This window comes from Trichogramma pretiosum, unplaced genomic scaffold (assembly GCF_000599845.2).
Source record: "Trichogramma pretiosum strain Unisexual culture from Peru unplaced genomic scaffold, Tpre_2.0 scaffold69, whole genome shotgun sequence".
NCBI classification, from domain to species: Eukaryota; Metazoa; Arthropoda; class Insecta; order Hymenoptera; family Trichogrammatidae; genus Trichogramma; species Trichogramma pretiosum.
This window is the reverse complement of record NW_019641608.1, coordinates 124,875-138,388: the sequence shown is the minus strand read 5'-3', so window position 1 is coordinate 138,388 and position 13,514 is coordinate 124,875. Positions and strand designations below refer to the sequence as shown.

Sequence of the window (13,514 nt, the reverse complement as noted above, 5' to 3'; positions counted from 1 at the left end):
TTTTTTTAGAAGAAGAAAGCAGCTGCTGTGCAACGCGCCCGATGAACCTCCCCGTGAAAAATATGACGAATAAGTTTTTGGAATTTCACACACAAAGACACACACGCGGAAGGAACGTGAATGGAAATGATGAGAGGACAAAAGGTTTAATTGCCTTGGGCGATATGGGGAAAAAAAAATCTTTTCCTCGCGCAGTTTTGTCACAGACACGCGACAGAGAGAACATCCTCTCGACTATAAGCGCGAGTGGCGTATAACACATGCACGTATACACTGCACCACCTACGGCGGAGCAGCAGCAGCAACTATAAATGAATCACGGGTTATACGCGAGCCTAGTGTTTCCTTCGGCGTCGCGCTAGTACACACACAGCGAGAAGCAGTACACATTTCGCGCGTCGGGGTGTGTGCGCAGTGCCACGAGAGAAAGAAACGAGATGAGAATCCATTCAAGCTTCAAAGCCCTTTAAAACGTGCCGGTTTCAACTCTGTCCGTCCGTGTGTGAGCCACATTGAAAAATCCCCGGGTAAAATGCACAAACAATCCAACAGGGCTCTGCTCTCGCTTCTCCCTTTCGACGAAAAAAAAGAAAAAAGAAAAAACAAGAAGAAAACGTCGTTAGCTCGAAAACTAATGATTTAATATAGAGCAGTACGCAGTGTGTACCAGGGGCTAGCAGTGGCGGCTGGAAACAATTCGCGTTTCGCGCGATACGAGCCAGAAAAAAAAAAAAAAAAAAAAACAAAGAAAGAAAGAAGAAGAATAACCCACACGCGCGCCGCGCACAGCTACTATTTATAAATTGTGCGTCACATTTCAATTAGTAGCATCGATCCGCGTCGGTAGCAGCAGCAGCAGCTTCCAGTGCAGCTTTGGGAAATAATTAGCTCCTCGGCCGGTATTTAAAATTGAATCTCGTATATACATTTTGACCGAATTTATGTGTGCGCGCGAGTACATACATACATATATCCGAGCAAACACGAGTGATTTGCATTTGCAAGTTGCGGGCGTTAATTATAACGCGTAACAGACAGAGAGAGACTGACTCGATGGCACGAGGTACACTGCCTCGTTTCTACGTATATATTTCTCTGTACATCGCTGCTGACGCATGCCAACGGATATACCGCTAATACCATGTCCACGTTAATATACTTATAAATTGATTAAATAATTGTCACGGGTTTCGGGAACGAGCTATAATTTTCACGCATCGATTGAGTTGGCAAAGGATTTTTTTGTAACAAAAAAAGGGGGAACCTTCAAAGTCATAGACTGTGACGAACGACCGATGACCATGTGACCAATAACTTGATTTATTGTTTTTAACGCACTAATAGACTTCTTTAATTTTATCTACATTTTGAATAACACGCATAATCTCTTTTTAACATACTGATCGAGGATAAGACGATGAACAAATACCGTGGCAAAATACTGCGATGCGATTATTTTATATATATGCAGTAGCGAAAAAAGAAGTTTTTGTCGCAATTGCTTAAAGTGACGCGGTTGACATGACCTTAATGTACTTTTGATTGTGGCTGAACGCCTCCATGTACATTCGCCTTTTTACCATTTGCGAATAGAAATTTTCTCATAATTCGACGCGCGGTGGATGATTGTTTTTTTGCCTTTTGATACTTTTAGACTCGGCTGCAGTTCTTGTTTGCCGCTTTGATTTAGAATAAATTAGTACTTGCGCCCCATCGTAAAGCACAATCTCGCGCGATTTAATCTGCTGCCTATTGGCGTTGTATAAACAGTATGCCAATGTGCACACCGCCTTTTTTTATATCAACATCAGTATATGGAGTTTGAAAACACCATACAATTATTTCTCGTTTAGAAATAACTCGAGCAAAATTAAGAGGAAACTGCAGCTTGGATAAAAATGCAAACTTCCAAACTTGTTACCCCTCCTAAAAACTTCTAGCCAACGCACTTTCTGGATGGCTCTACAGTGCTTCGAGACACATTTTAATAAACGAGAAAATGAACTCATGAATTTCAGCACACGTGGTGTAGATTTACAGTAGTTCATTGTTGGCTGAAAAATATCGTACCAAGTCATTACGGTAATGGTGTTCGCAAAAAAAATTTTTAAATATAGCAGAATGTATCAAAACACCTGACCATTCGAGGCATTTTAACCGGTGCTGGCCTTATTTTCAGCAGCAGCCCTTACCGATGTAGGTTAAGCCGTTACAGCGAGTCTCGTTATCTGCGCGTTTCAATTAATCCCGAATCGCGTGCAGTTCGAAATTTGCCCCGTTCGCAGAGCGGCGGAGTACGAAAAATCCTGCGCGCAGCTGCACATCCGAACTGCGGAAATCGCGCGCAAGGTTTTTACGTACTACACGAGTCGATGTTTTTGCAATTGCAGCCTCGAAAAATCATCGAAAACGGCGCCTCGAAAAGTCGGAAATCCGCACGCGCGCGCACCCCCTTTTCGATGTCCCGAATTTAACGACCTGCGATCTGTACCTATGCGTGTGAAAGCGTGTAAATCAGTTCAGCCCGCGTGTACCGTCCCCGAGGCCAAATTCATCCTTGGCTCCGATACGTGTAAAAGCGGCACATAGTAGGCAACAAATAATAATTATACGAGGGGAAGCATCGATGCAAAAAGTTTCAACTTCGAGTTAGCGCGCTCGAAGGAGCCAAAGGACAAAAAGCTCGCAAGCTCCTCTCGTCGTTTGCACAGGGATATATACATTTTCCTAACTCTTGCCACGCGGCGCGCGGCATTGTTCTCGTATGCAAATAAAGATTCGCTCGCGTACACGTGTAAACGTCGCAAAAAGCTGACTGCCGCCGCGCTATCTGCGACTTTTTGCCGAATTTCTTCTTTTTCTTTTTGTATTTTCGCTGGTCTGCGGCGCTCGTCGTCTAATCATGATTTCATTAGTCCGGGAGAGTAGCGTTGCGCGTAAAGTTTACGAATTTTACATAACACGTGCTGCGCATGGGTCAGCAGCTATTCGTTGAATATTTGAACAATTTTTTTTTAATGCCTTGTCAATGCGATTTTTATACTCTATCGGAATAATAATGCGGAGAAGCGCACTTCTGGGGGTGCAAAAACTACATTATACGAGTAAAATTAATTCCAGCTGTTCGCCAAGGTAAAGTCTGATGCGAAGGAAAATGTGTGTGCGCACCGGGGAGAAAATGGCGATGGTGTTCTTTCGCGGATTTCCACCTCTAGAGTCCAGATAATATTCGGATCCTAGCACTCCGTTGCAGCTAGCATACGTGTATATCTATAAAATGTGCTCAGCTCCGAAGTGTGCAGCAGCTGGCGCTTTTTCTGTGAGCAATCTTATCTTTTAGCGCAAACGAAGGCCTCATTGTATTTGTTCGGCATTTGATCCCCCCTATTTTCTCTTATCTCTTTTGTAACACGTACACACCTATAGCATACACACATATATACGAACGACTTTGGACGAAAGGAAAAAAAGAGAAAGAGAGAGAGAGAGAGAAAGAAAAAGAGGAAGAGGGAGTGGAAGGTAGAGAGACGAAACGAGGCTTTTCTTGATTTTTCGGTACGAGCTGCTGCTGCTGCTGCTGCTACTGCTGCTCTGTTGAGAAAAGCAGGAGAGGCTTGGTAAACATCGTTATCGGACTAGACGAACGAGAAGCTACAGATATATCCGTAGGACGAGAGGGAGAATATTGCGAGCTCGAAAATAGGATGTACTCGCCGTACTATACCGTTGGAAAAGCTGTTGCACACGAGTGCGAATGCAAACTTTTCAGGCTTTAATCAGGGAATTTAGATTTTCTATTTCTTGCGCCGAACGAGCTGCTCGTTGTATTACTGCTACTGCACATTCTTATCTGAGAGTGAGGGAGAAACAAGATTCGAGGATGGTGCCCAGAGAGAAACAGCAAGGAACTCCGGAGGAATTTCCGCGCCTTGCTTACGGCTTATTATGCACTTGCGCGACTTTTATTTGACGTAAAAGCTAATTGCTTTTTTATATATTTATTTACCCCCCCTCACTATCGCGATTAAAATCATGCCCGACAACATTTTTATACTTCAATTATATATATATTTTTGCGCAATTTCGTCCACAATTTAATTAAGTTTTATGACGTACAAATTTGATTCACCTGACTTTGACGATGACGACTTTTTAATATTGGTTAAAATAATGAATTTTTTTATTTTTACCCCCATTGGTTATTTCTCCTCATTCTATACACCGTAAGCTTTGCCAACGCTGTAAAACGCATTAGACATACGCGCGCACGAAGAGAAATGTATATAACCAATTCATCGGCATTCGAGTGCAGTGACACTTTGAACTGTGTGTTGCGGCGGTATTGCACTACTATTTATCAGCTCGTCGTCGAAAGAGAGAGAGACAGAGAACGAAGCGCGTCAAAGCCTTTTTGTCGAGTAGTTGGAGCGAGCTCTCTGGCTGTAGACGTCGCGCGTTTGACACAATGGCGTCGGTGGCGGGGCCATGGAAACGAATCAGTCGAGGCTTCCTTTTGGCTCTCTGCTCTCTCTCACTCGCTTGTAGCAGTAGCAGTAGTACGACCTGTCGTCCACTTTATATAGCTAGCTCACCGCCGTTTGAAAATTAATCCGCGTGCAGCTGCAGCAGCAGCAGTAGCCGAGTTTTTTTGATCGACTCGCTGTATCTGCAGCTACACTATCGAGTATAAGTCGTTAATGTTGAACCCCCCTTTTTTTTTTGATATTTTTGGTTTACCTTTTTTTCGACATTCGTGTAATTGAATGTAACTTTTACGGCGTAAAAATTGGAAAATAAAAAATCAAAGTATAAAGTTATTTTTCTTCATTCGCTTCATGGGTATTTAATATTTTAATTCCTTGTGTTCTCTCGTCCCTCTCAATCAAAAGGAATCGAATTGAAATGTTTTTGCAAGTCATAAAGGTAAATGTTTGTCACGGGGAATTCTGCGGAAAAGTTGAATATTTCAATATAAAATCCGGAGCTGCGGGGCTCTGCTTCGCTCCGCTCGCGTGCAGAGAGGACTTGCAAATTCGGAATATCATCCTCTCCCATTGTGTGTGTATGTGTGTTATATACATATAAGAAGAACAGCCGCCGTGAAAATTGCGTATATTGCATAAGTGCATCGGTGCTGCTGTTGGCTGCCGCGCGGCTTAAAATGATTCGAGAGAGAGATGGAAAATTTCGCAGTCAGCAGAGAGAAGCGCGGCTGAATTCAATATCATTGAAAATTCAAGCTCCTCTCGCAGCCGGTGATTCTTCGTCTCTCTCTCTCACTTGCGCGCAGCTTGCACACGTTGGGTCCAGAGAATCCAGGATCCAGTGGTTATATGCTGTAGCTGGGATCGGCGAATGTACACATATGCAAATGCGCGGCTCGAGGTTCTGAGTCGTCGTCGTCGTCGTAGTCGGTGGTGCAACTTTCCGCAGGTGGCGTCTCGCTCGCTCGCTGCCGAAGCTCTCCCTTAGCTAAGCCATTTCTCCTTCGTACAGCAGAGCTAGGAGCTAGCTCTCAAGAGATACACAGACAGACAGAGATGGAGTGAGGAACGAGAGACAATCCCGCGGGGCTAGCAACTATCGATTCTTATCTCTCTGTCGAGTTCGGCGTAGCCGCACGAGTCGGCGGGATGAACGCGACTCGGCTGCTGCTGCTGCTGCGGGTGGAAAGAAAAAAAATGTTTTTTTCTCCAAAGCTAGGCTAGCTCTGGCGCAGGTAACGACCGGTGTAATTAGCAAAAGCTCGCTCGCCAGCCGCTGCTGCTGTAATAATTCTTTTAAACGAATGGGCCTTAACACGGCTGTATTATATATATGCGCGCCGAGTTTTAACGCGATTATGCGGCCTATTATTAGCATTAGCGCACTACACACACACACACACACGAAGAGCTAGTAGCAACGAAGCAAAAGAGAGCTGCGTTGCGTTGGCGTTCATTGAGTAATTATGAATAATTGGTTCACTTAAATGTGCATACACACACACACATGCGCTAGCTTATATTGTATTATATACATATACGTACATAACACTCAGCGGGAGTGAGAGAGAGAGAGAGCTTTAAGCATGTATCGAAGTCTATCTCGTTATAATGGTCAAGTTTTGCATGCACACATATACATAGCTGCGGCATGAGTGCTGCTGCAGATCGCAAGCTCGCACGGTGTCGTTATAACTGCCTCGCTCTCTACACATTCACCCCCTCGCACATACACACCCTTTGGTTTATTGAGTGCGAGAATGAAAATTCGATGATTATATACGTACACTTGTGTGTATACGAGAGAGCGTGATAATGCACTCCCCCTGTACATAGTTACACTGCCTAGGCTGCGCTCTGTAATACACACCTATAATACACGTATTATATGAAGTCTCTCTAAATGTGTTCGTGTGTGTTGTAATCGTCGACGCGAGCTAGCACGAGTGAGCAGCGAATTCCTGCACCTCTCGTACTCTCTCACCCCTCCCAATAAGGTATCAATAATGAAGTTTATCAGCGCGATAATATTAGTGCGCGATTTATTTCATGAGGAATAATATCACACGCGCGCGCGCACCTCGATGTTATGAGCAGCGTGTGTGTCGCATTACGCGAGTTAAATTTTCATGATTATCGCGCGCGACTGTATTAATTATTGCGCGCGTGCACAACAACGCACTGTCTATTTGTGTTTTTGCTTTTTTTTTTTGTAAAAAAAAAATGTTCGTGTACGCGCGCCTTGATAACCAAAAAAACGAGGCGCGCGGGCGTATTTTAATTAAAGCTCCGAGCTGATTCGTTATCGCGCGCACTTGTTTTATTTCCGTTGTTAGTTGCTGTTCCTTTCGTTTGTCATTACCGTACACCTAATGAGTACTCTCTTTGTCCCTCTCCTAGCGCGTATACCCTGGCACCACCTAGGTGTCTTGAGACTTTTTAAAAGGGACGATATAAAAATTTATCCTACTGTTTAAAATTTTTACAATAATTATCTTATTTTTACAATAAGATTAATGCCGTTTGCATTAAATTTAAAGATTTTAAAAACCTTACTCGGTTTTTACAATAATTTTCACATGGTTATTCTTTCATTTAAATGTAAAAACGTCAATTCGACTTAATTTATTCATTTGAATTTAATTATGTAATGTCTAACTACTCAAGACTGAAAAATTACTATTTAATTTTCTCCTTTATATACAACTATTTTAATTTTGCCACTTGCAGGTTTATAGATAAAAAGGTACTCGCCATCTCGTGGCGCAGGTTGGCTTTAATTTCAATAGGATTCTTATACATTTTTCCAGCTGTTTAAGTCAAAATATTTAAATTTGGGTAAAGAATTGAATTTTTAGTTCATTTTTACATGAAATATTATTCATAATATTGCATTTTACGTTTTATGTAAAATATAGTTATCAGTCATACGTTGATAATTTTACATTAAATCTGCATCGAACTCGAGCTTTTTTTTGCACCGTACATTCGATAATGAGGCATTATCGTGCACTCGACGACTTGGCCAATTCAAGCTAATAAAATCAAACGAGCTCGCTCGCGGCGACTCGCTGCGTGGACGAGTGAAATTCACGTACTGCTCTACATACATCGCAAAAATGATTTATCGTACATAACGCCCATGAATTACTATATATACTCGATGCCTATCTTAGTAACGAGTTTGTTTCGAGCTTTTTGACACCGCCGCGTATGCCACACACACGAATGATCCTTCCTGCCAGCCGCCGACGAGTCGCCTCCCCCGCGCAGTATAAAATGAATATGTACGCACATATGCTCGCGAGTACATCGCATATATACGTGTGTATGCGTATGTATATATGTACTTGCATATTCCGTGCGCAAATATATAGATATAATATTATGTAGGTACTCGTATGTAGCGCGCACAGCAACGCGAATGTCATGCCGTCGCGTTCGCGAGATCATGACATCTTGACACGAGCTTCATCATATAAACGAAAAAGAGAGGAACACAAGAGTGTCAAAATGAAATGTGAGATGATATTCCGAGCGAATGGCGCAGCGCAGCTCGGCGCGGCACTGACTGACGGGATTTCGCGTATAAATACAATGAAAAATCTGCCAAAAATTAAAAAAAAAAAAAAAAAAAAAAATAGATGAGCTTCTCGTAGATCGCGCGCGATGTAACAATAATACTTTTTGATTTCTGATTCGTGTCACGAGCTTTCTGAATTGTGTAATTGTTATTATATACAGATAGTTTCGCGCGCATCTCTCCTCGGTGCTGCTAATTATGATTCATTTCTCTGGCCGCGGCCGACAATTAATTCAAACGGATGTACAACACACACGATGGCAGCATATTTATCAGGAAAAAAAGAGCGATAGGCTCGTGTATATAGTTATCGTCGCAAAGTTTTGGAATAAATATAGATTGCGTTGCACGCGCGCCTCGCTATAATAACGGGAATTCTCCGAGATATACACACACGCGAAGACGACGGTTTCATCAGAACGTTGCGACGCTGTTGTTAACTTTTTGCAAAAATAATAAAATCATGCGACTCGCGAGTCGTCTGCGCATTTGAAGCTTGGCACATTAATACCGTTAGCCGAGCGGCAATATCGTATATAATTATTTTTTCCAAGAACACGATGGTCAGTTCTCGAACCTCCGCCGCGATAATATTGTAACATTGAATGATCGACTCCTCGCGCGTATTTTACGATACGAAAACGCGAGCGAATTTAGCGCTGATTTTATATACTTGTATGCGTGTACATCATCGTGCGCTGCGCCTGTGCAGCTTGGAAACGTAATATCGAACGAGTTTTTCGCACCTCTCGACAAGTATATGTAGTGTACCGTTATAAGGTTGTAATGTACCTCGAGCACATCCTGCCGCAGCAGCAGCTTCGGACGAGAAAAATATTACGTTGTATACACCCAGCTATAAGTTGTCGATAATCACGAGATAGGCCGTCAAAACAAAGCTTCGAGAGGTTTTCTCGAAATTTCGACGACTCGAGTTAATCTTCGCTAATGAATTTTCGCCAATTATTTCGTTAAATCGCGCGCTAAAAGGATAAACGTTCAACTCGCGGTCGAATCGGTCTCGTTTCGTGTGTGCGCGAGGATAATTACATCGGTTGCGTGCTAATAACATAAGAGCCTCAAGCAGCATCAGCAGCAGCCAGTTACGCGTTCGCAAGCGCGAACTTCACTTCGTTTTTTCCCCTTTTTCACTCGTACGACGTGCACGAAAAGACGGAGAATTACGAATATAAGCAGGCTATTATGTATCGAAAATCTGCTTATGGAGTTCAGTCTCTTTAATGCGACGCGCGCGCAAAAAACGATATATTTGCCTGCGGGCTGTATTGAATGCCTCTACGCGAGCAACATAAATATTTTGCCGAGTATTACGTATGATATACGTGGCGCGCAGCGAGTATACCGACGATGCACACGCATTATTATGTGAAGCATCGGAGACTGCTATTGCGTTGAGCCGCGGATGAAAACTAGCCGCGCGGATTATTATATTATTCATATTCTCGCATGCATATTTATGTCCTACCGAAATTATACGCCGCGCATCATAGCGATCCGCGAGAATGGCCCGGCGCATAGCGCGAAATTAATCAGTTACTATCTACGCTGCAGCGCGTACCGCGGATCGCGCTTTTAATAATTGCCTTTGCTTTTTTCCTTCGAACGTTTTTGCCGTCGTCGTCGCTAAACAAATATGTGTCTTTATTGCGGCCGCAGAGAGAGAGAGAGAGAGAGAGCAAGAACAGCTCTGAATATTAAAATGCAGCGGCGCGTCGATCCGTCCGTCAGTTCAGCTATTTTCCCTCGAAACCGTCGCTTTATGTAAATTAATTTTAATGCACGGTAAAAATAATAGAAGCGACAAAACAATCGCCGAGGCACGTCGCAATATGCGTTAGGCGAAAATTTCAAACGGGTACCTGCACACAATAACGCCGGAAGTCAAGCAGGTGTATCGTACGAAATCAGCCAGATATTATTATGAAAATCCAAATTCCCCGTGGGAAGGTCGATTGTTGCACAGTATGTGTCGCGAAGGTCTTTTCAGGGGACAAAAAAATTCGCCGCTAGATTGGCAGTCAACGGCGTGAGTCATTCCGTGTCGCATTAATGTAATTAAAGTCCGATCTCTAGACTGGCAGAGACGCTTCTTTTTTTTTTTTTTTTCAGCTGAGTCAAATGTATGTATCAGCGCGTTATCCAACTTGCCGTGCATCGCGCAATTACACGTAATCTTTAGTTGTTTGTATGTTTTTTTTTGTAAATCTTTTTTTTAAACTTAATTCCTTTTCCTCGCCGGTAAATTGATTTAAAATCGAACCGGATTAGGAACAATTACTTACACACCGGCCCGACGTAGTTTGAAACACGGGGGAGGAGGAGGAGGAGGGCAAGGTACGAACGAATGTAGCATTAAGGCTGTGCTTAATGAAAAGTTACACTACGGGATTAATTGGGAACGGTCGAGAGGGCCCAAATATATATAGAGAGTAGAGTAGCAGAGAGGAGGTCTTTTATACTTGTTTCTAGGCTTGTATACCCGAGGCACTGGGAAAATATTTACTTGCGAGAGAATATATATATAGGTACGCGGCATACATGTAAATATATGCCCGCGACTAAGGTAAAAGTATTTATAGTATGTACCAAGGGAATTAGTACTAGAGTGTGTTTACAATCACACCTATATAGTGCCATCGCCCGAGCGAGCAAATAAAATAGCCAAGTTTTGTGCTTGCGGGCCCTCCGAGAGAGAAAATTCATGTTTTGTATTTTTTTTGTTGGTATTTTCTTTTTCTCCTCTTTGAGTTTTTTTATTATTATATGCTCTCTCGCGCGCATTGTGTCCAATTTATTATTTCAAAAGAAGAAGAAAAAAAAGTACGTAACATGCAATACACCGGCTAATGATTCATACGAAGCAATTCGAGCAAGTTTCATCCCGCGCATTATATTATTCTTCTTTCAAGAAATTCGTTCGAGAACATTCGCGTTTGATGCATTTCTATTCATAATTGAGCGCGCGCACAGCAGACAGACTTGGCTCGCTCGTCTCGCACTGTATATACGTGTATATATTCGCGAGATAGAAACTGGATTTTGCTGGCTCTCAATTTTTTTCGACGCGTAATGCGCACGAAACCTTTGGCAGAGAAATATATATACAAAAAAGCAGCAACAAACAAAATAGGAAGGAATCGTAATTTCTGGAATTGCGGGGAAAAAAAGCTGAACCTAGGTCGTGAGCCGCCGCGCACCGATACACGCGCGTCACACAATTTGTATTATGTATATATCCGCGAGGCTGCTATGTGTGTATACACAATAGAGACACTTGTTGCCGAGTTTGTTCGTTCGTTCGTCCAGCCGACAAATATTTTTAATTCGATCGCGAATTATAGACAACGATGTAAATTGGCACGTATCACGTAACGAGTTTTTTTTTTCATTATACCGCCACTATAATCGATCCGATTCGTAGATGAAGAATTAAAAATGCGCACGCGGATCGTCAGGATGGACGTGGACGGACGTGTAGTGTATCGTTATTAAACTAATGCTCACCTGGGAATGCGTCGACGTGGGCCAGCAGAGCCACCGCCGCGAGAAAAACCAGAGCTAGTCCAGCCTTCATGGTTACGATTTCGTTGATTAAAAAATTCTACAACCAAATGTAAATAAAATAACGATACACGAAACTTGGAGCTGTGGATCAACAATCGAGCGTATACAATGTAGCGTGTGCGCGCCGAGTCTCAATCTCGATGTATACTGACGAGTCCCGCCGAGCCGCTATATTATATGCTCGAGCCGCTATACCTACTCCGTCTGTACACAGCGGAAGGCCACACTGGGAAAAACACGGACGAGCCGCACAACATACCCACACATACGTACGAGTGTGTCAATTGTCTCTCTGTGTTATGCGTGTAGTTCGTTCATGCGTCGACGTGCACATACACTACTAAACATAGCCGTGGAGAGACCGAGAGAAGAGGAGGAGGAGGAGGAGGAACGACACAAAATATACTTTGCGGAAGGTGCGGACGACTCGAGAGTCGCTGATAATCCAACGATAATCGTTTGCCTCCACTTGTTTCTTCCTTTTTCTCTCTCTCTTTCTTTGGATATTCCTACAGCATGTCGATTAGACATCGCGGGGCTTTCCGTGCACATAACACGCGTTCGAGTCAACGTACTGTGTCAAACTAATTTTTTTTTCTTTGCTGTACGTTAAAATTTAAGCTAGCAAAAAAAATTCCCTTGGACCATTTCCCCGGCTATATTCTCAGATTTCGTTCAAATTCACCGGTGATTAGTAGAGAGAAAGAAAAACCCACGAAAACTAGACGAAACTAGATATCGGTATATACGAGTTTTTTCTAGAAGATTTCGCGATATATCTACATAATAAACACGTTCGATAGTTGATGCATTTACAATAATAGCTCCAACACAATGAGTAGCGAACAAGTAAATTGATACACTAACCCGATCGATGAATATGCGTCGAAATTCCTGGAACACACGTCGTTGTACATATCGCAAAAGTATACAAAGCTCGTGTATAGAATAATTTACATGGTACAGCATGTACTGATCATAAACTCATCGCTCGATTCGTGTACGTTAATATGCATCGATCAAAGCGAGCAGCTTTCGCGAAGCTGAGAAAATAGACTCGACTGAATTAATCATAGGATTCATTGGCTCGTCGTGTACGAATGATCATGTTAACTCGACGCGTCCGAGTTTCGACATTCATCGACGCCTCGAATATCGTTTGATTAAAAAAATGAGCAAATATATATATATATCTTTAGCTGGAACAGAAAAAGTCCTATACCATTTCAATTTAAAAGATGCAATGGTCAACTCTGGCCGTGCCATGTACCCGAGCTATAACGCGTGTAGGATCTAAGCACTCGAGTCTCTCTGGGGCCTATTTAACGTGACTCTCTCTCTCTAGTGCATGTCCACTTATTCGAGAGAACGACGACTCGATGTAGGCTTTACTTAAGCGTCCTCGTTGCTGCCAGTAGTGCGCGACGCGGCCTACTACGTGCCATTGGCCGATCCCAAAGAGTCATCTATCCATCTATCTGCTGGCGGTGCAGACTCGATTTGTGCCTTCGAGCCACTTTGCCGATCATCGAGTTTCGTGCGAGCAGCGTGGACTCGAGTCGCACAATCATTATTATGTCCATTTTTACGAGCAGAGTTACACCGACAAAGTTGCACGTAGTTCATATTATTGGAATATACCGAATGTGCAATCGCGCGTAAAAAGCTACAAGGTCCTCTCGATCGATAAACAAAGTCGAACTTGGGAGCGATGACGATTTGAAATTTTCGTATCAACGCTACACATTGCTCGCGGTCAAGTCTATTCTTGTGCGTGTGTGTGTGTAGTTTTTGCGCAGTAGTTGACTTTGCGATCGAGTCTCCCACCGAGGGGGACGATCTATGATTAAGCTTGATAGTCT

General features: G+C 43.0%; 1 protein-coding gene across 1 annotated transcript in view; it reads right to left on the bottom strand.

Moving 5' to 3' along the window:
• Positions 1–11,812, bottom strand: part of LOC106648610 (icarapin-like) — a 42,000-nt gene extending 30,188 nt beyond the window's left edge. Inside the window, exon 1 of the mRNA XM_014365630.2 lies at positions 11,593–11,812. Within this exon, the coding sequence (XP_014221116.1) occupies positions 11,593–11,662 (70 nt within the window). The 5' untranslated portion in view covers positions 11,663–11,812. The remainder of the gene's footprint in view (positions 1–11,592) is intronic.
• Between the last annotated feature and the right edge of the window lie 1,702 nt (positions 11,813–13,514).